Source organism: Hippoglossus hippoglossus, chromosome 12 (genome assembly GCF_009819705.1).
Source record: "Hippoglossus hippoglossus isolate fHipHip1 chromosome 12, fHipHip1.pri, whole genome shotgun sequence".
Lineage (NCBI taxonomy): Eukaryota > Metazoa > Chordata > Actinopteri > Pleuronectiformes > Pleuronectidae > Hippoglossus > Hippoglossus hippoglossus.
Genome location: NC_047162.1, coordinates 9,642,473 through 9,667,045, shown reverse-complemented (window position 1 = coordinate 9,667,045; position 24,573 = coordinate 9,642,473). Strand labels below are relative to the sequence as shown.

Here is a 24,573-nt window from a genome sequence, read left to right as displayed (position 1 = left end):
ATCCTTCTCCAATTTTCCAACTATCAAAACCACTTCAATCACTTCTTCATACAAATTCAAGGCAGCAACACAGTTTAGCTGCAACTTGTGTACACTAGGCGTTTAAATATGTAAAGCTTGAGCTTATATAATATACATACAGTATGTGGACTAAGCCTGTTTAAAACACTTGACCTCTCATGTGAGACAGTCGGAAGATTACCTTCAATCTGTGACCTCACTGATTTAATCAGTGGGATTAACAGTTTTCTAAAGACGTGCTCATAAACTTTGCAACTTTATGAAGTGATTTTATGTTGTTGTTTTTATTCTCTGGGTCATTCTCTTTTCATTCCACACAATATTTAACACCATGTATGTGTGTTGTCACCTTTTACAAAATTGTACAGTAATAAAAGTAGTAGGCAGACAGGTATTGCTGAAGAATAAAATGCAATACTTTACTCAGTTATGTACCAGAAATACACTACGTCAGGGAAAAAAGATGCCAGGAAGTGTTCATTGCTAACACACTGTGCGTCATGACACTTACGTTACAACATAATATGTCATGTCAAAGTTTACGTCATTGCCAATCCAATAATGTGTAAATTCATCAGTGGTGGAGAAAGTACTCATATAGTTTACGTAAATACACAAAAATCGACGTAAGTAAAACTAAATTTACCACATCAGCTTTTTCGCTTAGCGCTTTGCTCTCGTTCAAGGAGGAAGGATCTATGGTTACCTTCCCATCTCGGTATTGGTAACTTTCAAAAATGGAATGTGAACATGTGGAGCAAAATATTGTAAAAATGTAGCGGAGTAGTAAGTTCAGATTTGCTGATATACAGTATGTCATAAAAGTGAAAAGTACTAGAAAATAAATCTACTTAAGTAAAGATTCATGAAACATGTACTTAAGTGCAGTAACAAAGTAAATGTACTTTGTTACATTCAATCAATGAATTACATTTTTATCCGAATCAAATAAACAAGTCCACTACGATAGCCTGGTTTCTCTTCCTGTGTTGTTTTGTCTCGGCCGTATTATTACCTATAAAACATCTGGGCTCTCTGAGAGCCGGGCATCAGGCCTACAGCAGCTCATTGTTTCACACTACATCAAAACCTGCCTCTTTTCTGTGCTGTTTGGAGTGATAAAGCAATCTCTCAACAAAACTAAGTGATGTCAGCGGGCCAGGAGGGAGAAAACAATTTGCGTAATGGAAAAATCAGAGCTAATCTTCTGCCGAACTCAGGAGCTTCGAGCGTAGATAAAGGGAGCGAGAGAGAGAGAGAGAGAGAGAAGGGGAACAGCGATGGATGAGCCTTTAAATCTGAGAGTCCAATGTGAGCTGGTGTGTCTCAGCCTGCACGTCCTTAAACCTTGTTGCCTCAAAGCAGTCGCTGAGACAATGCTTCGGTCTGCAACAATCCCTTATTATGGCATCACAGTAGTTTGCCTCTTTCTCCCCACCATCATACAGACACATTTCCAGGTGCATCATCTGACAAATGGCTGCATCTTTAGAGTGAGCATCACATCCTCTGTGTGTGAATTAGAGTAAGAGCAGAATGTTGATAGCGATCGAGAGTTTAGAAGAGTTTTTAATTGAAATTCCAGTAGTTTATAACCTTAGATTTTACAAAGGAAACAAAGGCTGAGGTCCCCAAGAAAGTTGATATTTTTATAAATAAACATTTAAATTTTACAATAAATTACAAATGTATCTATCTATAGGCCTTTATATTGTACATTAGTATGCATTGATCCTTTACAATGTTAAAACAGGTCACTGGTTTTCCATGTTGTGGCTGCTGGTGAAGTTTTTGAACTTAGTCATGTCAGAATGAACTCTTTTATAACAGACTATGAATATAAACCAATCAGCCTGAACTTTATAACCATTTACCTGTTTCAATGTTGACTGGTATGTTTTTCCTCTATTGGAACATCAAGATGTATGGGTATAGGTTGATGTTCTCCTGACAGCCAAGGGGTGGCAGTGTTGTTTATTCCTCTGTGGTGGGTATAGGTCAAGATGGACAGATGCATATAAGAGATCAGCATAAAGTTCACAACAATCTCGGTCGCATTAAAGTAAATGTAAAAACAATACTCACATTCCCACATATACACTGACATTTGCCTTAAAAATCACTCCTTCCCTTGTGATTTCAATGTAAATGATCAGTCCACAGTTTCTGTTTTTTTTTTGCAAAAGGATATTCTAAGTGTGAGTTAAAAGTAGTATGAGGCTGCTGCAGTCTGCATTAGTCAAATAGAGTGGATGTACTATAATATTGAAGTTTATATATGAAAGTGGATTTCCGAATTCAATATTTCTCTCTTCAAGTGAAGCAGATCTGACCTTTGAAGAAAGTGTCGACAAAACAAATCTGATTTTTATTACATCAGATCTGGGCCTCTCTCATATGTGATCCTAGATGTGAAATATATCATATCAGGTCAGATTAGAATTCATGTTGGTTTCACCCTGAGCGCCTGTCGTCATCTTTCAGTGTCTGTACCTCAGAACCTCCAGATTAACAAGGAGGAGAGCAACAACAGCACCAGGGGTCTATGGAGAGACAAGGAAGTTCAAGATTTGTTGGACATTCTCATCCTGTTTAGGATTTTTGAGGATTGTACAAATTACATTATTATTATTGTTGTTATTATTGTACTTACCTGGCTGGTGTTTCAGTTCAATCTGTGCATGAGTGGCAGTTTAAGATGCATCAGCACAAAAAGATCAGATGTTACTAAAAGATTTGTCTCGACCATGAAGGTCTGCAACGTGAACAAAGCCAAGAGGAACCTTTGGAATAGAAAGACTTGTGAAACTATCCTTATATAATGTTGACACCTTATCTAGTTCATGTGCTTTCCATGCTAAGCCACTGGTCTAAAAATGAATCTAAGTTGTCATGAGTAGAAACATCTGCACTTGGTTCCGATTTCAAATGAGGGAGAGAACCTGAAATTCACAAAATTGGCAGGGGGTCTCGGGACCCTCACCCAACTAGTGCCTATGTGTGTTAATGCACAAGTATTAGCGTCTGATTGACGTCTGATAAAATGATAATGGAAAAAGTTGTCATGATTTCCTGTCCATCAGATTGACTTCTTGATTTTAACTGCTATCTTTTAATGAGTGGCATCGCTTTTGACTTTGTATTTCTGTCACCACTTTGTCTTTTTATGAAGAAGGTCTACATCAACACTGTCCAAGGCTGACAGGACAGTAGTTACACATGTCACTATCTGCTGTCAACAATAGTTTCCATGGAGATGGTCCTTATCACTAAGTGCAACATTCCTCACCTTCACTAAGCTTCTTAATCTTGACATTTTCACTTGTCCCATTATTGAGTTCTAGATTAAACTAATTTGGAAACGTATTAGTGATCATTTGAGCGATCCGTTGAGCGAGCGGGCAAGTTGCTGAGGACTGCATGTGGGGATGAGATCTCTCAAGTTATTGATTTGTGTTCACAGCTAATACCCAGCCCCTCCTCCTGTACTGAGCGTTATCTCCCATTAAGCCGCTGTACCCCCAAAGAAAGTTATTATCCAGTTGGGAGAAACAGAGAATCCACACTCAGGAGTGTAGAGCTGATCCGTTTCCCCTTCCAGAGGCAAAGGCAAACATTGAAGATCGACTGCTGGAGAACAGGGAAGGAGGCTTCGACTAAAAAACAAGCACTGCAGTGTGTGTGTGTGTGTGTGTGTGTGTGTGTGTGTGTGTGTGTGTGTGTGTGTGTGTGTGTGTGTGTGTGTGTGTGTGTGTGTTACTAAGCATTGTATAAGGACTGCAAGAGAGAAACCGGGGAATCTGTCTCTCCGTCCGTCTGTCTGTCTGTCTGTCTGGCGGTGTGATAATGCTGCGCCTTATGACGCTGCTTGCCTCTCTGTTGTGGCTCCTTGTTCTTGGCCTACTTTGGGAGAGGTGAATTGAGGGCAACTCGAGTCTGTGGGTAAGGGGATTAGGTCTCCAAACACGCTCCTCTCCAGTTTGGGATTTTGCCCCGATGCCAGACACTTAAAGTCTGCCAGGGATTAAGATAAAGAGAGAAGTAAGAGCGGCGTGCATTGTGGTGCGCGTGGGTAGAATGTTTTCAACAACAAAAAAAGGAGGAGGAAGAGGAGGGGCGGGTGGTGGTTGATAAAAAAAAAATAAGATGTATCGTGGTGATATGATCTAATACGCCAATGCAACATTTGCTGACCTATTTGCCTGCGGCTCGTGCCACGATGTCGGTCAGTATGTTTTTAGGGGATAAGACATAATAATGAAGAGGCTGTTCTTTTCATTTCCTTTGTATTAGTGGATGATCTCTTCTCAATTCAGTGATTTAATTAGGAAATGGCTCAAATCCTTCCTCAATATTGTTGCTCGCACAGTTTCCTGATTCAGCAAACAAAAAGTCTGTGCATCACATGGGTGCACGTTGTTGAGGAGCACACCGAGAAGAACGATGACCCATCTGAAATCAAGGCCATCTTTGCCTCTATCCTGCTGACTGCCTGCATTTTCAGTGTTGTTATAAAACAGAACATCATCTGCGTAAAGTGACATTTGCTGAAAGTCCAAGATTTGCCTAAATACTGTGAAATCAATTTAGTATCTAGAGAACAGGTGAAATCAAGGATAAATTAAGCCACCGTTTAACAGGTATGTTGCACTGAAAACAAACACGCAAGTCACATGAATTATTTATGAGATTAAATGATAAGCAAATGAGATTGACAAATTAATGCCCCTGAACCTCTTATACTTGGCTTTCAGGAGTCTTCATAAGAGTCTTTTCCTTTGTCTTGACAGAGGGTGTGTTTGTATGGGGGGGGTGTCTGGAGGCTCCTCCTGGGCAAGAGGCCGCTGCTCCATCAGGCTCCTCCAAGAAAGTGGGTCATGAGTCTGAGACTGTGGGATTACCGACCATCAGGCAGGCGTGTGCCGGGCCACCTCTTATCCGCAATGTTTAGACCCCCCCCTCGCTCCCCCCACTCGTCCCCTCAGCGGAAAAGAAAGGCAAAAAAACACCCGTCCTCCACCACCCAATGGGTACACAAACATCTTCAGCCATAGGGCTCTGTCTTAACGATCTAAGCGGATGGTGTAATCCACATGGTGCGAGTGCATTGAGGGCGTGTCCAATAAAAAAAAGTTGCTGCACCAGGCACTTGAGTCTTACTTTGGAATCGAGCAGACTATTTGTGTGTACATGCATTGTGAACCTGCCTATTTACATATATGCATATTACCATCTTGATGATCTCTGTAAACAGATTCTGCATGTGAACATGTAGAAATCTGGAGGTGTGTGACAAGATTTTGGGGCCAGAAACCTTCATGTTTCAATTTCTACCATGACCAATCACGTTTGGAGAGCACAAGAGGCAGATCACATTGAACCAAATGCATCGGCCTTAAGCATTTTAATATATCTGCACTCATATGCAGATAGCTGTTAATTGAGATTAGCCTAAATGTTGTCTGATACAAAAAGTATCACTGTTTGTGTTCTGTGTGGAGAAATGTTCAACTCAGACCATGAACAGGGTGAACGATGAACAAAAGACGAGGTCTTGGCCCGGATATCCACTGTCTACACGGGAAGCTGCAAAATACTGGCCATTGCACCCAGAGGCTAAAATGTCGCCAGACGATAGCATATGGGGTCTGACATTGCTTTCTTGGTAACGCTGAAACCAGGTTTTTATGGGACAAAATCAAAATCTCTTTCAATGGCCTCAAGATAGCAACGCACTAACAATGAACCTAACCGCACATACATACTAACACCCCTCTGGGCCCTCAGAGGTATAAGCATTTGCTAATTAAATAGTATGGGCACTGGATGGTGAAGTGTCATTGGTCTAAAACTGGCACTCACATCTCCCTTGGAGACACCAATTAGTGCTGGTCATTCTCACAAACAGGAGAACAAACAAACCAAATGGAATGACTGAGGGAAGAGCACATCATGTTTCAACTTCTTAAGTCATGGAAATGCATATTCACAACAGTGTCAGTGGAAAACTTACACAAATAGAAAAAAAAGTGTCAGCGCATCACCCGAGGGTGTGGGATCTGTACAGTGTTCCCAATGAATAATTTACAGAAACCCAGCCGGCTCAGCAATAATGAAATCTAATGGCGACACAATGATGAATGCAAGCTTTTAAACAGCTGACCCCCGTGATACTAATGGCAGGCCGGTTGTCTGGTAGGCTCTGACGTGGAGTATGATTAATCAGCAAATAAATTACTAATAAGAAATACATTCATTTTGCAGCGGCATGATTACATCCATCATCCGAGGTCACCGTTGCCATGTACAGTCGCTAATCAGTGTCGCTCTCTCTGCTTTCTGCGTGGTGATGGCAAAAGAAAGGGATACATCACCGGCAGAGAGCGGGGACTTTGAGAGGTGGTTACAAAGTAAATGTTGGGGAAAAAGGAAGATGGGAGGGGGAGTTGACGAATGCAAGAGAGTTCAGGACTTAGTTAAAATGAAACAGATTACAATAGTTTGTTGAGTTTCATGGTGTAGAGAGAGAACTCATCTGCTCATTTCATTGTTTTGGTTCAGGTTTGGTGGGGGGCTGGGGCAGGGGGTGGGGGGGATACTGTGTCTGGCTGGGAGAGAGAGAAAGAGAGAGAGAGAAAGAGAGATCAGGGATTTCAATTAAAGCTCATTACTATGGCCTCTTTAAAATGCAAAAAGTATTTGTTACATGTGTCTACATGCGTATACAGGGCAGCATGTTACAAGAGAGTTTCATTAATTACTTGGGTTGAGATTTTGCCTCGATAAAACCACACTTCAGATCAACATTATTTCTGAACAAAATGTTTGAATCAGACGTCAGATACAGATGCAGCTGAAAAATGTTGCATTTGTTTGAATTATGGTAAATGCTCTGTATTTATATTGCGCTTTTCTAGTCTTGATGACCCCTCTGTGTGCTTTACAGCATAGTTTTTGCCATTCACCCACACATTCATATAGTGCAGCACTTACTTGCAACATCACTCAAATGGCTCAGGGGCTTCCCAAGGACACTTTGGCAAGCAGAATAGGGGATCAAACTGCCGACATATTGGTTAGTGGACGACCCACAGCTCATATTCATATAATCTTATTTTGTTTGTCTGGTTAACTGAAGTGTATTTTCCAACGTCTGTTTTATTCTCCACTTGTGCTTCTTTGGCATTTTAGATTCCATAATATAACACTGTACAACTTTGACAATAGAATACAACTCACAATGGAAAACAGGGAATATTGTGTATGGTCTTTTATGTCTATATTTATGAAATAAGATTTTCGTCAAATATGTACAGTACATGATCGAAATCTAATGGTATCAGTCAAAAGATGTGTTTTTAGGCGGAGGAAACTATAGAATTCCCACAGAAGAGAATACAAAAACAAAAACAAGTAAATGAACTTGTGTAAACTGAGCAGAAGACTTTAAACCAGCAGCAGAATCCAACAAGGTAAAAACCGTATTGAAGAAAAGAGATGTATAATAACAACATACATATGACATTTCTTTATGGACCACAATAATAAAGAAATCCCATCAAGGCTTCAAAAGCCCATTAGGTCTATATAATTTCATCTATATACGTCTATATAATTCCAACCACTTTATGGACATAAAGCTCAAATCACCAGTGAGTGTCTTAGCGTTCCTTATTATCCCTTGTTATTTTTTCCACTGAGATGTACCACCTACAAACCAGACAGACCCCACGGCAGGCCAACATCTGTAATGACAAGCCCTGCCTGAAAGGTTTGAACCCTGACCTCCCGGGCATTATGTCTGCCTCCAGGGTGGCTTATCATTGCTCTAAAAAGCTGATAGTTCCCACCCCGGACAAAGACGGGTAAAACACACCACCGGGTCAAACGTAACCAGTCAGGGTCCCCAGACACTGCGTCGGAACTGACTTAACAGCAACCCCCCACCCCCTGCATGTACGTAAATGGATGGACAGTTGTTGGCCTTCATTGTCTGAGCATGAATCCGGGGACACATGTTGGGTGGTAAAAGTGTCAAGGCCTGACTGAGGAGCCATTGTGCCGGTTTCCAGTGGTAGCACTCAGGCTTTGTTCCCTGTGTTGTTCATCATTAGCATATCAATATTCAAAGGGGCTGATGGCGGGCAGAGGTGGCAGCCTTTTGAGCCTGGAGTAGACCCTCATGCACAAATAATGCAACCTGCATTCAACTCTTGAGGGGCAGCTGTTGAGCTAAACCCATATGTGGTGAGAGGATTGATGGATCATATCTGCAATAAAAGAGGAGCCGAGTTTGGGAGCATTTCGTCTCGGGATGTCCGAAGATCATTTTAAATGTCCGACAGTGCACATGCAACACTTTTGACCCATTTCTCCACTTCTCTCAGGCCGACTAACAAAAGGGGCTAAATGGTGCTGGTCGCTCGACCCTGCAACACCCCCCCCCTTCTTCAACTCCAGCCAGCTGACCCCAAGACTGGCAGGCCGCGGGACAGTTAGCCCCTGTGTGTGTGTGTGTGTGTGCATGTGTGTGTGTTTGAGGGGCACAGCCACCAGAGTGTCGGTTACTCCGACGGCCAAGCGGAATAGCGGTTGGGCAGTTTAGCCAGCTGCTGAGGGAGCGAGCCGCGGCTGGCCTGGTCAGTGAAACCTTGCCAGATGGAGCCATTTCAAAACAATGAGTGCTGCTCGCTAGGGTTTGAAACATGGAGGCCGGTTGCTGAAGGGACGTCCAGGGTGGACCTGCAAGGGGATCGTGGCTGCTGTTTACGATATTCTGAAATATTATTTGGATCAGAAACTTTTGGTTTCTAGTTTTAGCGAAACACCTTTTTTTTACTTGTCTGTGCAGCAGCGACTGATGCAAACCTAAGTGAAAAGCATCTGAACACACTCTGATTCAGTTGTCATGTCTCGCTAAGTATTTCCCCCCCTCTTTCACACACATTTACTCTCTTCCTCCATCCCCTCAGACAGCAACAGGCCGAGGTGTCCTGGGACCACTCCGCTTAGGAGTAACCAAGCCTGGGTAATGAGGCGTGTGATTGGTCCCCTCCCTCCCGGACAAGGCCAGTCTTCGGAGGACATGATTGATAATGACAGGAGCACAATGGCCGCCCGGTGTCAGAGGGGTGGCACGGCCGCACATGGACCCCCTGCAGAAAGACTCGGCCATCCAGCTCAGCTGTGCTTAAGCAGTTGCGCGCACACACGCGCACACACACGCGCACGCGCACACACGCACGCACGCACACACACGCACACACACGCACACACACGCACACACACACAATGTATATGCTCATACATGTACACAATGCAGGACACAGAGCCACTTGTGGACATATGCGAGCATGTAAAATGTACACACAAAGACAGACCACATGTTCCAGTATGGGCTTGTAAAAACATTGGAATAAAAGTCGACACATTGAGATGCAGTCAGATTAAATACTTAAATACAATTACTAAAAGAGAAAACTTTCTAAATGTTTCATTAATCTACTGATTTTGCCAAATTCTGCATTAAAAAAGCGGAATTTTTAAAAATGAAATAAAATGCAAAATTGGCTGAAAGTATTTGGTTATTATACTTTATAGAATGTTATTGACAAATATAGACATTTTCAGTTATATTATATACAATATATAATGAGTTATAAGTTTTTTTTCTAAATAATCATAAATATGGAGCTATATTTTGTCTCCCTTATCATCAGACAGTGAGTGCACATTAAAATAATTGTTTCATTTTTATTTACACCTCCTAAAAAAAGGGGAGGGGGGGAATGTATTTTTTTCCCACCGGCATCATTTCGGTGCAAAAATGCAAATAAAAGCCGAGTCCACTCTCTGTCATACATGAAGCACGACCGATCTGAATAAAGATTTGTATTCATAAACCTGCTCCTTTCCCTTTGCGGGTGAGTGCCCCCACTTGAGCAAGAGCAGTGGTTTCATCCGCGGCCCAACCATTTGTTCTTTTGAAGCGACCCTCATCCACCGAGCACTCGACGGCCTGTTGAACCTGCTCATATTCAAGGTCAAAAATCAACTTGTAATAGGTGCAACAGGCTGAGTCTTTACATGGAGGGCCATGAGGGGCTGATTGCAGCTGCTTGCTCGAGTGGGACCCAGGTGTATTAACACTTTACCAATTTCCTGCGATGATGCTCGAAGATTTCAAAGAGGACAAACAAAACAGGATAAAAGCATTGGCATGTTTTTTTTGGGGGGGGGGGGGGGGGTGTTGGCTTATTGTAATATTAATGAGAGGCAAGAAAAACAAGATCTTATTGAAGAAAAAATAAAGAGACTTAAGAGAAGTGGTGGAGATTGTCTTTCATCCATTTAATTTTTTTCTCCGACATGAGCAAACATTTTATGGATATTGTACATTTCTGATCTACTGCTACATTATGAGGTCTGGGACGAGTCTTCTTTCTGTTCCCAGAGTCAGAACTAAACATGGAATTCAGTTTTCATGATCCGCAAACGAGAACTGCAGGTTGGTTGGAACTTTTAGTCCCTTTAATTTGCCGCTGCCTTTTATCAAACCAAATAATTACTCATTTCTTACACTGCGCTGTTTTATTGTTCTCTATGTAGCTCGTTTAATGCGTCTTTTTGTATTGTCTCATGTTGCTTTTACAGTTTGTAATAATGCCTTTTATATTTTATGTAAAGCACTTTGAACTGACTTGTTGTTGAAATGTGCTATAAAAATAAACGTGCCTTGTCTTGCCTATCAAAATAAAAATGACTATGATGCTTCATAGTTCATCACCAGTTTTACGACGGCATCACAAACACAAACCCAAAGAGACACAGTGGATGAGAGGAGAAGAAAAGCACTTGTGTTGTTTTGCTTCTTAGCTCTTGTGATGCCGCTCTGGCTTTAGGATCCCCAGTCACTGTGCACGGCTCCTTCCAGATTTACAAACTATTCTCCCTTAATCTGCCTAAAGATCCACACTGGCTTGTTGACCAGAGATTACTGGCCACAAAAACACAAACATCCATGAAAACAACCATCCACTGGACATTGATTTTTTTGTTTTTTTGTTTTTAAGGGTGTGTGTAGTGGAATTGCTGGATGGACGGAGGAGAGGGTGTCAAGTAGGAGAGGTATAATGAGAAAAGAAAAGGGAAAAAAGATGAGATGGTTGATTTCCAAGTTTGGGAGGCTAATTGTCCTGAGTGGACTAATGAACAGCAGAGGTCTAATTGGCTTACACCACTCGTGGGCCCGTGTGCGTGCTGGGCGAGTACAATTGAATCAAAGCTGTAGGACTACGTCAGAGGAGTTTGGTGCGTTGTGTTGGTAATTGGCACAGTGTCAGAGGGACGGGGGCGCATGGCACGTAGCCAAAATAGTGCGCCCCGGCTGTGCGCAAGCGCGTGTTGGAGATGCAAATTTACAAGAAACACAAATAAGATTTAGATTTTTTGGGCATTTCTGCATTTGACAGGTTTTTTTCTCTACCTTGATCAATCACATAAATTATATTCTGCGTAATGGTTGTCATATTCCTAAATCTAGAATTGAAAAGAAATTGTGAACTTTTCTATTTTCATTTATTACAGCATCTCAAACAATCAAAAAACACTTGTAGTATCATTTGTTTGTGTTTATTAGTTTAATTATTATTACTTATAGCTTATATTATTGTCTGCGTAATGGTCATATTCCTAAATCTATAGGTAGACCCTTCTAAAAATTTTGATGGAAAAAACACTTTTTTTTCTGAACTTTCCTCTTTTTAACGTAAAACGGCATTTTAAACGAATATATGTCAATAATATTGTCTATTCATCATTTACCCTTTATAACACCAGCTCGACTAACGTAACGGCACGCACGCTCCGTCCACTTGTGTCATTAATGCGATGCGGTCTATTTTTACCCCAAACAAAAGAGAGACGCAGCGATGGAAACGCAGGACAACAATGTCCCGTGAGCGGAGCCCAATTGCCCCATTGTGCGCCTTGAAAGACGGACACGTGCAACACAGCACAAGATAAGGAGCAAAGAGGGGGGAGGGTGCGTGTGTGTGAGTGTATACGCGGGATATAGGAGCAGCACACACGCCTCCAGCCCGTTTAGAGACCCCCCCCCCCCCCCCCCTCCTCCTCCTCCTCCTCCTCCTCCTCCGTTCAGCACCCTGGACAGAGGCAGCGCTGACCGCCGCTTTACTTCAAGTCGAGGTGAAGACGCAGGCTGCCGGACTCTCAGTCAGTCAGACAGACAGACAGTCAGTCAGTCAGTCAGGTGGTCAATGGTCACACACTTCTCCCTCCACCTCATCTCGACAAGCTTCATCAACAGGGAATCAAAGAATCAAACTTCATGAATATTCAAAGTTTGCGTCCTGGGCGGCTGACAAGAGGAGGAAGGTCCACGGAGGTGCTTTCCTGCGTTTTCCACAAATCCAGCTTCCATCGAACAGAGCTCGACTCACTCTCCAGAGGATAAATCACCGGGGGAAGTGCGGCTTTTAAATCCGTCTCCAATTCAGTAGCTGGTTAGACTTTTTTTTTCTTCATTCAATTTTAGTAAAGTCGTGCGTCTCTACCTCTTGGATCATCGGAACATCTCCAAAATATGTGGCTCGAACACCCGGGGTCAAGTTGTCAGAGCACCGGGAATTTCTCTCGGTACGTTCAGGCCAAGGTAAGATCCGCAGTTTGACTCATTTTCACTGTGTGTTATGATTTGGGGAAAGAGAGCAATACGCTTTAATTGACGCCCCGGGGTCCGTGAATGGGCCACAATAAGGCGTGAAATAGAGGATAATGGGCCACAAGCGAATCAGCGCAGCATGACGGGAGGTGGCTCTTGTTTTGCTGTGTGAACTCTTGACAAGCGTGAAACGGACACAGGGAAGTGCTTGTGTTATATTGTGGGAAAACACACACAGCCCTGCAAAAAAGCTTTCACACATATGTTGGGTTTGTGGTTTGGAGCTGTCCAAATGGGGAAAATGCAGGTTTTAGAAGTTGCAAGAACCCCCCCCCCTTGTATCATTTAACCCAGGCTGTTTGGATGCGCTTCTTTTGCGCTGCGTGTGGGAGACGTTATGAATCTGTAATGAGCCTTCATTGTCGCAAAAGAGTCACACCAACAGATGTTATGCGCGTGCTGTCATTTCGCACATGCTGCCCCGCGGTTGTCACGGGAGCGCAGGCAGCCAGGGCGCACAGAGGGCGGATGTGTGGAGGGGAGACCGTGCGCCCACCCGGACGGAGGGACCCACCCGCGGACGACAGACTGCAAGCAGGCGAGCCGGAGCTGCTCCCCCACCAACAGGTGTCACATTCCTGCCCTGACAGGTGGGACACCTGAGGGAAAAGGTGGAGGTGGTGGGGCCTGGAATAGTGACGCCATTTTACGCTTTCGATAAAGAGCCAACTTGTTGATCTAAATATTTAGTGGCATTCAAGGATAAAAGGGAGGATTCCATTTTGATAAGTTTGGCCTGTTTCTGGATTAAGCTTTTGCGCAGTTCTGCTTGACAGGCTGAGGTCTCTTTACGCAAAATAAGACCTATTTTAATTTAATGTTAGATTGACTTTGAAAAAAATGCTTCTTGGAGATAAATGAGAATTTGAAATTAATTAAATTTACAATTTCATATGGAAAAAAAACGAGATTTTCTTCTGCGTCTTTCTCTAACGCACTGACCCTTACTCTGATGGTCATTTTATCGCTTTGTTGTCGCATTACTGTCGGCCTCTCCCCCCTCAAAAGTAAAGCGATCAATACGACATAAAAATTATTACAAAGCTGAGAAGTAAAGAGGGGGCACCCGTGGACCCCAGCAGCCTTCTCCAAAACGCTTTTCATATACTCCTGAAATACAGGCAAATAGGACATTGATTTTAGATTCATCAGCGGCGCGCGTGGCTGTGGCACTACCCGTGATTTCCCCAGACGCTCTTTTGTGCCAAGGATCAGTGTCAATAAAATTTATTGGGGTGTTGGCCCGATCAACATGTTATTGAACAGCCAATCTCTCCCCTAAATAAATACTTTGAGCACTCTGCTGCAACACTTCATACGTGTGTACGTGTGTACGTGTGTACGTGTGGGTGTGGGTGTGTGTGGGTGTGTGTGTGAGAGAGAGATAGAAGATCATTGAAACGACTTATTTATAATCAAAGTAAGTTTCTTGTTATTCGAACAATAATAATGGAATTATAAGATGCTACCGAGTGTGGAAATACGAGCAAATATATTATAGAATAGAGCATTTATAAAAGAAGAAGAATTTAAGGCCCGATGGTATTTTCATTTTTCAAAGAAACGCAATCAATAAATAAATTCCTGACAGAAAAGAACAAACCAAACAAGCTTCGAAACAAGATGTAGCGTTTCCCCAGGCCCCAGTCTTTACGCACGACACTCCTGAAATCGATATGAAAATGGATTGCCATGAAAATACTACTTTACAGAATAAACCAACAACATCATTGGGCCCAGTTTTTCTGGTTTGTGATTTGTAATTTTAGTCGTGTCCATCATGGTGCAGTTTCCACACGGGGGTCATTGATATCAGCCTGTTGATGTTGTGCCTAAAGGCGCAGGGGTTGCTTGGTTTCTAACTCGAAACAATTTACGTCCTCCCAGATAAAGCAATATAGAAACAGTTGATATAGTCTGATGCGTGGAAATGTCTCTTCTCCTTTTTCCAAAAGCAATGTGCGGTGTGTGGCTCTCGTAGTTTACAAAACCGTGATTGCACAAATGTGCCTTTTTAAGAAGTAAAAAAGTAATTCCCTCTTGTGCTCAATATAATGACAATAGGCAAAATAATATTATGAATACAACGTTAGTCATTTCATAGTTGAAGAAAAGTGGATTTGTAATAATTCAAATTCAGTCCACAAATGAAAAGTGGAGTTAAAGGAACTAAATATCTTTTTTGACGTCCCCTTGTCTGAAAAGTAATGGTATACAATAAAGTAACGCGTCCCCGAGTAGCGTTACCACCCAACACTGAACCTCCTATTTGCCTCCCCCTCCTCACCTCCTGTTTTTTCCTCTTCCGGGTAAGGTAGCCCTCGGTAGGCAGGTGATGTTAATCTATCTCCCTGTCGCCCATGGAAACGGTGCAGCTCGTATAATCCTGACCAGGGCTCCAACAGCCCCGCGTTGCAAAACTCCACACCGCTCACCGGTGAGCTTTTTTGCTCGCTCTACGACAAAAATACTGACGGCGTGTGTTTGTGGGTAAACCGTCCAAAGACGAGGGGGATTTGCGTGAATGTGAGCGTCATGCGCGATGGACGGACACGGTGAGCGCAACTCTCCAAAAGAGGCACAGAACAACACGGAGATGCTCCTCGCTCTGCTGTCCCAAAGTGAGCAGCTACGGAAAGGTAACCAAGAGCAAAGATATGATCGATTCATCCTGTTTTTGCATTGTTTATCTTTCCCGATATTGATTTGTACAGAGTCATCATAACATGACCATACATGTTGGAGCATGGCGTCTTTCAGTGGGCCTTCAAAGTGTTGACTGTTGGACTCGTTCACTCTGCTGATGATGTTCCATGCGCGTGTCCGTATCATCACTGCTGTGTGGATTATGGATGCTACCGCTGTGCATTTGTGTTGATTTGGGGGAATTGTCCTGTCCTCAGCAACAGTCTTTGCCATGTGCAAATTTCGTTGCTCGAAGTCTTGTAAAATGCCATTTCCAGGCTTTTAATATTTTGTTTATCCAATATGTCCGGTTAAATTTCGATCTATTTCTATTTTGGTTTTGGAGGATAAATCAGCCTTTAATCCGCTTCCCCAGCGTTTTGAACTGGTAAATTGGTTTTACGCATTTTTTACGCATTTGTTCTATGGATTCAGAAGGTCGTGCATGTTGAAGAATTACACATGCACGTTAAATTGTTGTATTTTCACGATCAATACAATCACGACCCTACCTTTATTTACCAATACACCGTCATTTCTGAACAGAGAGGCTACCAGCTGGGTATTGGAGTGACCTGCTCCAAAGTTACACACAAACGTAGAGATTTCGATTCGGATCAAGCATCTACAACTTCGACTTATCAGGCTTTAACCTTTGTTTATCCATATGATCGGCTAAGTGTCGACATATTTCGATATTTGTTTTGGAGGATGGATCGGGCTAAACTCCAGCACTAAGGAGTAAAATGGAAAATTACTTTTACGCATTTTTACGCACTGGTTTAGAGGGTTGTACACGCTGAAGAGTAACAGGAACACATGCACATTGTGCAAGTTGTGTGTGTTTACGATCACTACAATCATGATTCCACCTCCGCTGCCATTTTGAACAGGCAAGCTACTGTATGAGCAGAGTATTTGATTGACCTGGGAATTCGCGTTTGAAGATATTTCTATTGAGATTATGCATCTCCATTTTTTGATATTCCATGTGGGGCCCTGCACGGTGAGATCGCCTCGGACACGTTTGTCGGTCTGTACCTTTTGGAGACTATAGGCCGCAGTTTTCTAGTTTGTACAGAGCGCGTTGAATAAGTGATGAGCTGGGTACACCTGTTTCTTGACGTGGCTCCCTGTGCAGGGCTCGCCGGCGATGCCAGAAGAAACGGTTCGTTAATGTTGCATGAATTGTCCACAACAGAACAATGGGAACGCGATTCCTGCGGATGGAATATGAAGTGGTTGAGCTTCGTTTAATTAGTAATAAAGAGGCCTGATAACGTCTTTCTCGACATGTCAGCAGCTGCTAATCCTTATTTTTTACTTTGGCTGTTTGTTACGTTGAGTGAATATTGTTCGACAGCCTCATAGATCCGTCATATAACTGCAGACATTTTAACAATGAATGAACTGTTAATTCTATAAGACGGTTATTTACACCTCGATTAGAAAAGCTTCTCATAATTTAAATCCTGCGATACATGCTTCCCTCAATCTGATTTACACAGAAAATAAATGTCATTTATATCCTTCACGTTATGCATTTATGCCATGATGGCTGTTTGCATCGTTATTCACTGATGCCCATGTTTATTTCTAATAATTCTATAACAGGCTTTTAAACTAATTGATTAAGTGTGGGAATGTGACTATTGTAATTATATCTTACTGAAGCCTAAATACAGCAGTGTTTGCAAATTGAATGCAGTCGTTAAATGAATAAGAAAGCTCCTAATTGTTGTTTATTTTGATACATTTACCTGTTCAAGGCTTGTGGTGGTTATATAGAATAATATGGACAGTGAGAAGTTATGTAAGATGGATTGAAATAATATTTTAGGTACATAAGGTAAACATGCGTTTCTTGTATAGTGGCATTTATCCATATACTAAACAAGGCTAATAAAGAATGTGTTTGATTGTATTTGCAATCGGATCCCACTCCTTGCTTTTACGCCATTATGCTTTATTTTGGTTTATACATTTAATGTTTTATTAATTGATAAATAACAGACATGTTACTGGGTGAATAATAATTATAAGAAAGTTGGTAGAAGAGACAGTATATTAGGTACAAAATAACCTTTGCTGCAATCGTTTTTATTATACGTCAATTTAATTTGCACTCCTGTAAAATGTGTACATTATTTTAAAGATTGTTTTAAAATAAAAATGGCCACATGTTCAAATATTTAAAAAGAGAAGAAAAGCAAAATTGAAGACATTTTGTGTCCATCTGAAATGAAATCATCATTACGCATTTCTTTGTACAGAATATTCACGCTGCTGATGTTTATTTTTAGCTACAAAGCTTATTGAGGGTCTTGCATAATTGAACAGGTCCAACCATCAGCAGATTAGTATGTTAAGTGTCCGCACATTACGCACAAGACGCGGGGTTCAGATGTCATTCGGCGCGTCGGTGGCACATTCACCCAACGACGACATTTTGACTGAAAACTGATGTCGTGATTCCATCGTGTCTCCTGCAGAAATCCCAGTGTGCGCGGGCTGCAGTCAGCACATCGTGGACCGCTTCATCCTCAAGGTGCTGGACCGCCAGTGGCACAGCAAGTGCCTGAAATGCAGCGACTGCCAGGCTCAGCTGGCGGACAAGTGCTTCAGCAGGGGCGACAGCGTCTACTGCAAAGAGGATTTCTTCAAGTGAGTACATCCCAGGACTCATCTCAACATGGTTTTCGTCGATTTTTCTATGGCAAAAATACCCGTTTTTATAGCTATACAATTTATATTTATGGTTTTATTGATGTCGACTTTCTGATTTTCCAAAAGGAGATTCGGGACCAAGTGCGCAGCGTGTCAGCAGGGGATACCGCCCACACAGGTGGTGAGGAGGGCGCAGGACTTCGTCTACCACCTGCACTGCTTCGCCTGCATCGTGTGCAAGAGGCAACTGGCCACAGGGGACGAGTACTACCTGATGGAGGACAGCAGGCTGGTCTGCAAGGGCGACTACGAGACCGCCAAACAGAGAGGTGTGTGTGTACGTCTGGTCTGGAGAAAAAACAACATGCGCAGTGTTTTACGCATGGGGGATGGGGGGGGGGCAAAAAGGTCTGCATGGCCTGTTTGTGCGTCAAGTTAAATACATGACGTGACAATGAGGTCACCCATAAACTCTGACCCACCTGTGCTAATTGCATCGTTGCCCGCAACCCAATCGATGGGGAGCTGCGTAAAGAGGAGGCCCAGAGGCTTTACACTCTGCTCCTGAATGGATCCGTTTACAATAACTCTTCATATTGTTCCCGTGTGCAGAGGACACACACACACACACACACACACACACACACACACACACACACACACACACACACACACACACACACACACACACACACACACACACACACACACACACACACACACACACACACGGTCTTTGTGTCTGTGCTCCTATTATTTACATGATAATTATATCATGCTTCTAAATGCTATTGGTGCATTAATTGTTCATCTACAATGATTTGAAGATATGTTTCAAATTAAAAGAAAAGATTTAATGGAATAAAATGACACATGGTATATTTTTAAGTTTAGAGTGCATGCACATTTTGGTTGTGTTTATAGGCTTAAGCCACCTACTCTAATTCATGTATTAGTAGTGTAAAGGTAGTTAGCAGTAACTCATATGTGGCTCAAACAGCAGTGTACCAGTTGTGTACTAAAACTGAATGTACAAGACACAAATAACAATAATAACTCAGATATGCTTCTGGATTGTTAATTATTGCATCTCTTTTTTAAATTATGTAACATTTAATTTGGGGGTCATCTCTTATAGGGACAATATTCTAGATATAGTATAGATTGCAAAAGAAGATGTTCAGTGACGACAGTACAATACTATACATAATACTATTAATAGGCATATCTACCTACAAGTAAGTAATATGTGTTTTGCGTGATTCTTTACGTTCATGTGGGCCTGGTTATTGCTACAGATTCTCAATTTGAGGGCAATTGCATGTGTTTTTCTTTCAGTTGATTTGTGGCTGTCAAATATACCAGAATGTGTGTTGTCACGAAATAGTTAACAGATGCTCATGTTTTTTGCCACACACTGTTTACACGCCTACAACACATTTTCATCAGATCCCCAGTTTAATACCAACACCATTAACTTTACGGAAAAAAATCCCAGCAGCCTCTGCTCCTCGCAGGACAGCCCGGCCATGGTCAAGTTTTATCTCCCCATCTGTTTGTTTGAATTTACTGCTCGACACCAAGCACTGATTTATGCGGCAACTTTTCGCAAAAAACACACACGTTTATTTTACTAATGAGAGGGCGCAATTACTTGGGCAGCATCCATTTGGATGATGGTTTTTAATTTTTTTTTATTTTGCTGTGCTGGCCAACAGATGTGCAGACATGATGCAATTAGGCACAGGATGCCAGAGTTTAGTTTATAGGCAGAAGAACATTTATCCATTTATGATGAATTAGAATGTTGTGTATTTAAGAGGCGGTTCTATATATCATCAGTTGCTATAGAGTAAACATCATTTTTTTGTTTTATTATCATTGATTTAATAGATACAGTAAACTTCACTATTAACTATGCAATATTCATTTCCGTTGGTGCAATTCAATGGCTAATGGGCTGTTTCACTGTATTCTCACTGTATATATTTAGTTTTCACTCTATATATTATATCCTATTGTAGTTATATTTTATAATTCATTGTATTTATATTGCATGTTTATTCATTATTACTTTCCTGGTGTCTATTTTTCAATTGCCTCCTATGCTGCTGCAAATTTCCCTATTATGGGACTAATACAGGATTCTCTTATTTTATCTTATAGGCTCTGTCTCTACATGGGACACTTTATTCTCTATACTAGCGACAACAAATAATTCAAACACTGATATGGAAGTAAAATATCACATGAAAAATCATTATTTGACCATTACTCTCTTCATTCCTGACAAAAAGCAAAATTGGCATTCTTGAGTTCTCACATACGAACAGAATATGTTCAATCCCAGCTCACATTGTGTATCGTCCGCTCATTGTTTCAGAAGCAGACTCGACTGCAAAAAGGCCACGAACGACCATCACGGCCAAGCAGCTGGAAACGCTGAAGAACGCCTACAACAACTCCCCCAAACCTGCACGCCATGTTCGAGAGCAGCTATCGTCAGAGACGGGCCTGGACATGCGAGTTGTGCAGGTATAAGGCTGCACATTATTATCCATTAAAGGCGATTCCATTAGTGTCTGGACTTCATTATCAAGGGACAATCGCGGTTGAACTGGCACAAGCTCACCGTACGACAAAGTGCGTTGTGTGGGGGGAATTTACGGCCAGATTGAGTAAAATGAAGTCCGAGCGAAAGTCAGCGTGGTTTAAGTGCAAGCTCGTTAACAATGCTAAGAGGGGCCCTCGCATATTGTCCACTGCTGAGGAGCCGCACACTGGTCGCTGGGTGGTGGTCATATATATTGTTTTATTTGCAAGGACAAAAGTAGAGACGGAAGCCACTAAAATGCTTCTCATTATTCAGTAAAATGGAAGGGGTGAAGGGGGGGGGGGGGGGGTTCACACTCAGGGCGGAATATCATTAAGGAGAATGTAAAACTGCTCTTTGTGCTTGTGACTGAAATGGATTAATTTTGTGTGCGAGATGAAATTAAAACAGAAATGGGTCATTCATGCATTTTGTGTCAGAAACTGTAAACGACAGCATGGTGAGATTTGAGACACTTTCCATTCGGACCATATACGCTGCACGTGTATTTTATGTTTTCGAATGTGAAAGCAAGAAAACGATACAGTACATACATGTACTGACTAATTGAAGTCAGCCGCACACTAACCTGTCTGCCCCCGGAGGAATTACAACTTGTAGCTGTTGTGAAGTTCATTAAGTGAGTGATAAATCTAGTGCAGGGGACGCTGCAGAGTCCCAGGATTACTGTTCAGTGTCACTGCTTTAGTTCCCCCCACTTGAACTCATCCAAGTGGGGAGTCGTGTCCAGACAGTCCTTGAAAGTTCACTTTTTTTTTTTAATACGTAAAAGCAGGATATGTGCATCAAGGAAAGAGGACTTTGGCTTGTGTGTGAGAAACATGAGGGCTAAAAACTAAAAGGGTATTTTTATAGTTAAGGTCTTTTACAAAACCTTATTTGGAAAAATGTATAAGTTTGTTTTAAAGAGTGAAATGTATTTTAGGAAATAATAACATTCATTACATGATAATAGATCTTGTATTTCTACCCGGCAGGTTTGGTTTCAGAACAGACGGGCTAAAGAGAAAAGGCTGAAGAAAGACGCCGGTCGGCAGAGGTGGGGCCAGTACTTCCGCAACATGAAGCGTTCGCGGGGGAGCTCCAAATCTGATAAGGACAGCATCCAGGAGGAGGGGATGGACAGCGACGCAGAGGTGTCCTTCACAGGTAAAGACTCCACAGCACTCAATGAGCCCAATCACAGAGGCCATCGCAGTAATTATGGCTTTGTTCAATTCAAGTGTCCCTGTTGGTTTATCTAACCCCGACCACGGTATGTCGTTGAGCCAGAAAACACAAGGCCAAGACCTCGAAAGAAACTGAACAAGCCAAAATGGAATTCAGCCATCAGTAATTTTATTATTTACACCTAAATGTTTACATCTACTATGACAGGACAAAATGTCTTCCACAAAAAGAGGCCTATCGTATTTCACAATTTATAACATTTGCTGTCATAAAGGGCTTTAGAATATTAATGTAAACTCATCTTACTACATTGAGGCATTTTTATTAAATGTGTTTTTCAGATGGGAGAATGCCTTTGCTAAAAAGGTGGATGTGTGGCAATGTTAAAAATGCAAAATTCATGTTTTGTATAGTTCCAGATAAGATTGATATATTCCTGAAATGGTTTATCAACGCCAGGAGAAGTTTAATTGTTATTTTCCGTTCAAACATGATCTTGGTGGCAAGCTGACCGCTAACTCATTAGCATGATGTAAGGAACATGCTATAGGAACATGCTTTTTTAAATCTTTTTTTATTTTATTTTTTTTACTCTATCCTGGCATTTTATTCTGCGGTTTGTGCAACGTTTCATTTCAAAATGAGTAACTGAGGAGGGGAAACGCTCTCCAAGCTATTGGGAAGCAACCTTGATTAGCTGGGGCAGCCCGGCTTATTTTAATTTGTTCGGCCATAAAGAACCAACAAATGTTTTACACTTCTCATAATATACTAGATCACTAACTTGGTGTGTGCTTTGCTATTTGCAGCACTTTTTGCCATGTGCTTGCTCCCTCTACCGTGTGTGGTATGGTCCATTACATTTTTACCATCCACGCAGTCAGACCTCGTAGTCTGGATACCTGCCACTTGGAATCTGATGCACGTGAGATCGATCTTCGTGCTCGAGCACGTGCATTAACATTATCAATTTAATTCATTCTGTGGTAAATGCTGATTCTAAAGTACTTACAAAACTGCACCCTGTCTCGTGTCTGGTGATGAGTCCTCAGTTTAGGGCTCTCTGAACATAATGTGAGATAGGCTATTAGTTCAGATTTACTTTGCTGCCATACTTGTCCTAAATCCATTGAAATAAGATGGTTATGTTTTACTGGAATAAAAGAAATGTACAAAAATGTCTTACGGAATTTATAAATTTTGCCTTCTTTTCCTCTTTGCACAGATGAACCACCCATGTCAGAGCTTGGCCACACCAACGGCATTTACAGCAGCCTCAGCGAGTCCTCTCCGGGCATGGTCGGCCGCCAAGGGGGCAACAGCCACGGCTCCTTCCCCCTGGAGCACGGCGTCCTGCCCTCTCAAGACCAGTTCCACGACATTCGCTCCAACAGCCCGTACGGCCTTCCTCAGTCGCCAGGGTCACTGCAGGCGCTACCCAGGCACCAGCCTCTCATCTCGAGCCTGGTCTACCCTGAGTCCGGCCTTTCTATCATGACGCAGGGCAGCGGGCCCGGGATCAACCCTGCAGTGAGAGTCTCCATGGGGGCAGCCAACGGACCCAGCTCGGACCTCTCGACGGGCAGCAGCGGAGGATACCCAGACTTTCCTGCCAGTCCTGCCTCCTGGTTAGACGAAGTGGACCATGGGCAGTTTTGATTGGTTATGGACAAGACATTGGACAATTTTTTTCTTGGTTTTCTGTGTCTTCTGTTGGATTTTAGGAAATGGGCAGTGATCGTGTTAAGGACTAGACTTCTATCCTTGGCTTGGATCTCACCAACATCTGATTTACAGGTATTAGCGTTCAATATCTGGATAGAATGGGGGAAGAGATATGCCCCTCCTCAAAAGCACTTACAGTCTTACAGCCTAACAGTCGTCCATCACTAGTAGAAGTGTAGAAAAAGAAAGGAATCTGTCAAAATTGTTTCATTTTGCAGATACCACAATAAGCTTTTTTCAGAACAATGTACAGACTCAATCATTTGGATCTTCACACCCTCTTATTCTCATCTCCTCCCACTGCTATCTGTTTTCTACAGTGAGTTCAGGTGCAGAATTCCGTTCTAAGATCAGAGTCTTTAAATGTCTGGTTGTTGCCAAATGTCTACATATATATAAATATAATGGTTTATCATTGTGGAGACTTTATTTTTATACAAACCCCTTCTTGGACATGAATAAGAACCCAGATGTGAGGACTTTGTACATTCTTAAACAGGGACATAGACAAAAATGTAGATGTTGTCTTAAATGGTACCTAGGGGTCCAATTACTTCTATGCATTTGTGTGTTCTCAGATGTATCTTGTTCGTTTTGTTCTACTGAAAACAACCCCCCCGAGGACCAACTGCTATGGCACCCGGGGTCTGATGTATATGTTTGTTTATGTGGGAAATGTTTTATGTCTTATTTATTCCTTCTGGTGATGATAATGATGATGATTCCTGATTAAATGGCAGGACTTTAATAAATTTGTCACCTTAAGCAAGATGGAGTTCTATCCTTTTTGGCTGGATTACTCAACTGTGCATCATATAAGCCAAAATAAGTAATATGCATGTTTAAAGAACATCATTTTGAACATAGGGAAAGTTTTAAAGTATTTTTTACAATTTGGGTATTTCTCGTAAAAGAAAAGAAACACGTGCCAACAAACCACGTAGAGTAA

At 42.1% G+C, this 24,573-nt stretch overlaps 1 protein-coding gene and 1 long non-coding RNA gene across 7 annotated transcripts in view; one reads left to right on the top strand and one right to left on the bottom strand.

Moving 5' to 3' along the window:
- Positions 1-1,583: 1,583 nt before the first annotated feature.
- The window catches only part of LOC117771629, a 55,595-nt gene continuing 32,605 nt past the window's right edge, over positions 1,584-24,573 (bottom strand). The window contains exon 3 of one of the 2 annotated variants that reach the window (XR_004615621.1): positions 1,584-2,003. This is a non-coding gene — a long non-coding RNA (uncharacterized LOC117771629). Of the gene's footprint in view, positions 2,004-18,340; positions 18,464-24,573 lie in introns of those variants that run through there. The other variant, XR_004615620.1, reaches the window with a different exon arrangement.
- lhx3 (LIM homeobox 3) lies at positions 12,175-24,393 on the top strand. Of its 5 annotated transcripts, XM_034602211.1 has the most exons (7): positions 12,175-12,678; positions 12,988-13,010; positions 17,941-18,112; positions 18,242-18,444; positions 20,499-20,650; positions 21,707-21,878; positions 23,125-24,393. In XM_034602211.1, exons 1-7 carry the CDS (start codon positions 12,626-12,628, stop codon positions 23,556-23,558), a joined length of 1,209 nt encoding a protein of 402 aa, XP_034458102.1. In that variant the 5' UTR covers positions 12,175-12,625; the 3' UTR covers positions 23,559-24,393. The 5 variants fall into 5 exon arrangements, with proteins under 5 accessions (XP_034458102.1, XP_034458101.1, XP_034458099.1 ...); XM_034602210.1 differs by lacking the exons at positions 12,175-12,678; positions 23,125-24,393 and adding an exon at positions 22,011-22,138 and having other exon boundaries at positions 12,732-13,353; positions 21,707-21,951; XM_034602208.1 differs by lacking the exon at positions 12,175-12,678 and having other exon boundaries at positions 12,740-13,353; positions 18,245-18,444.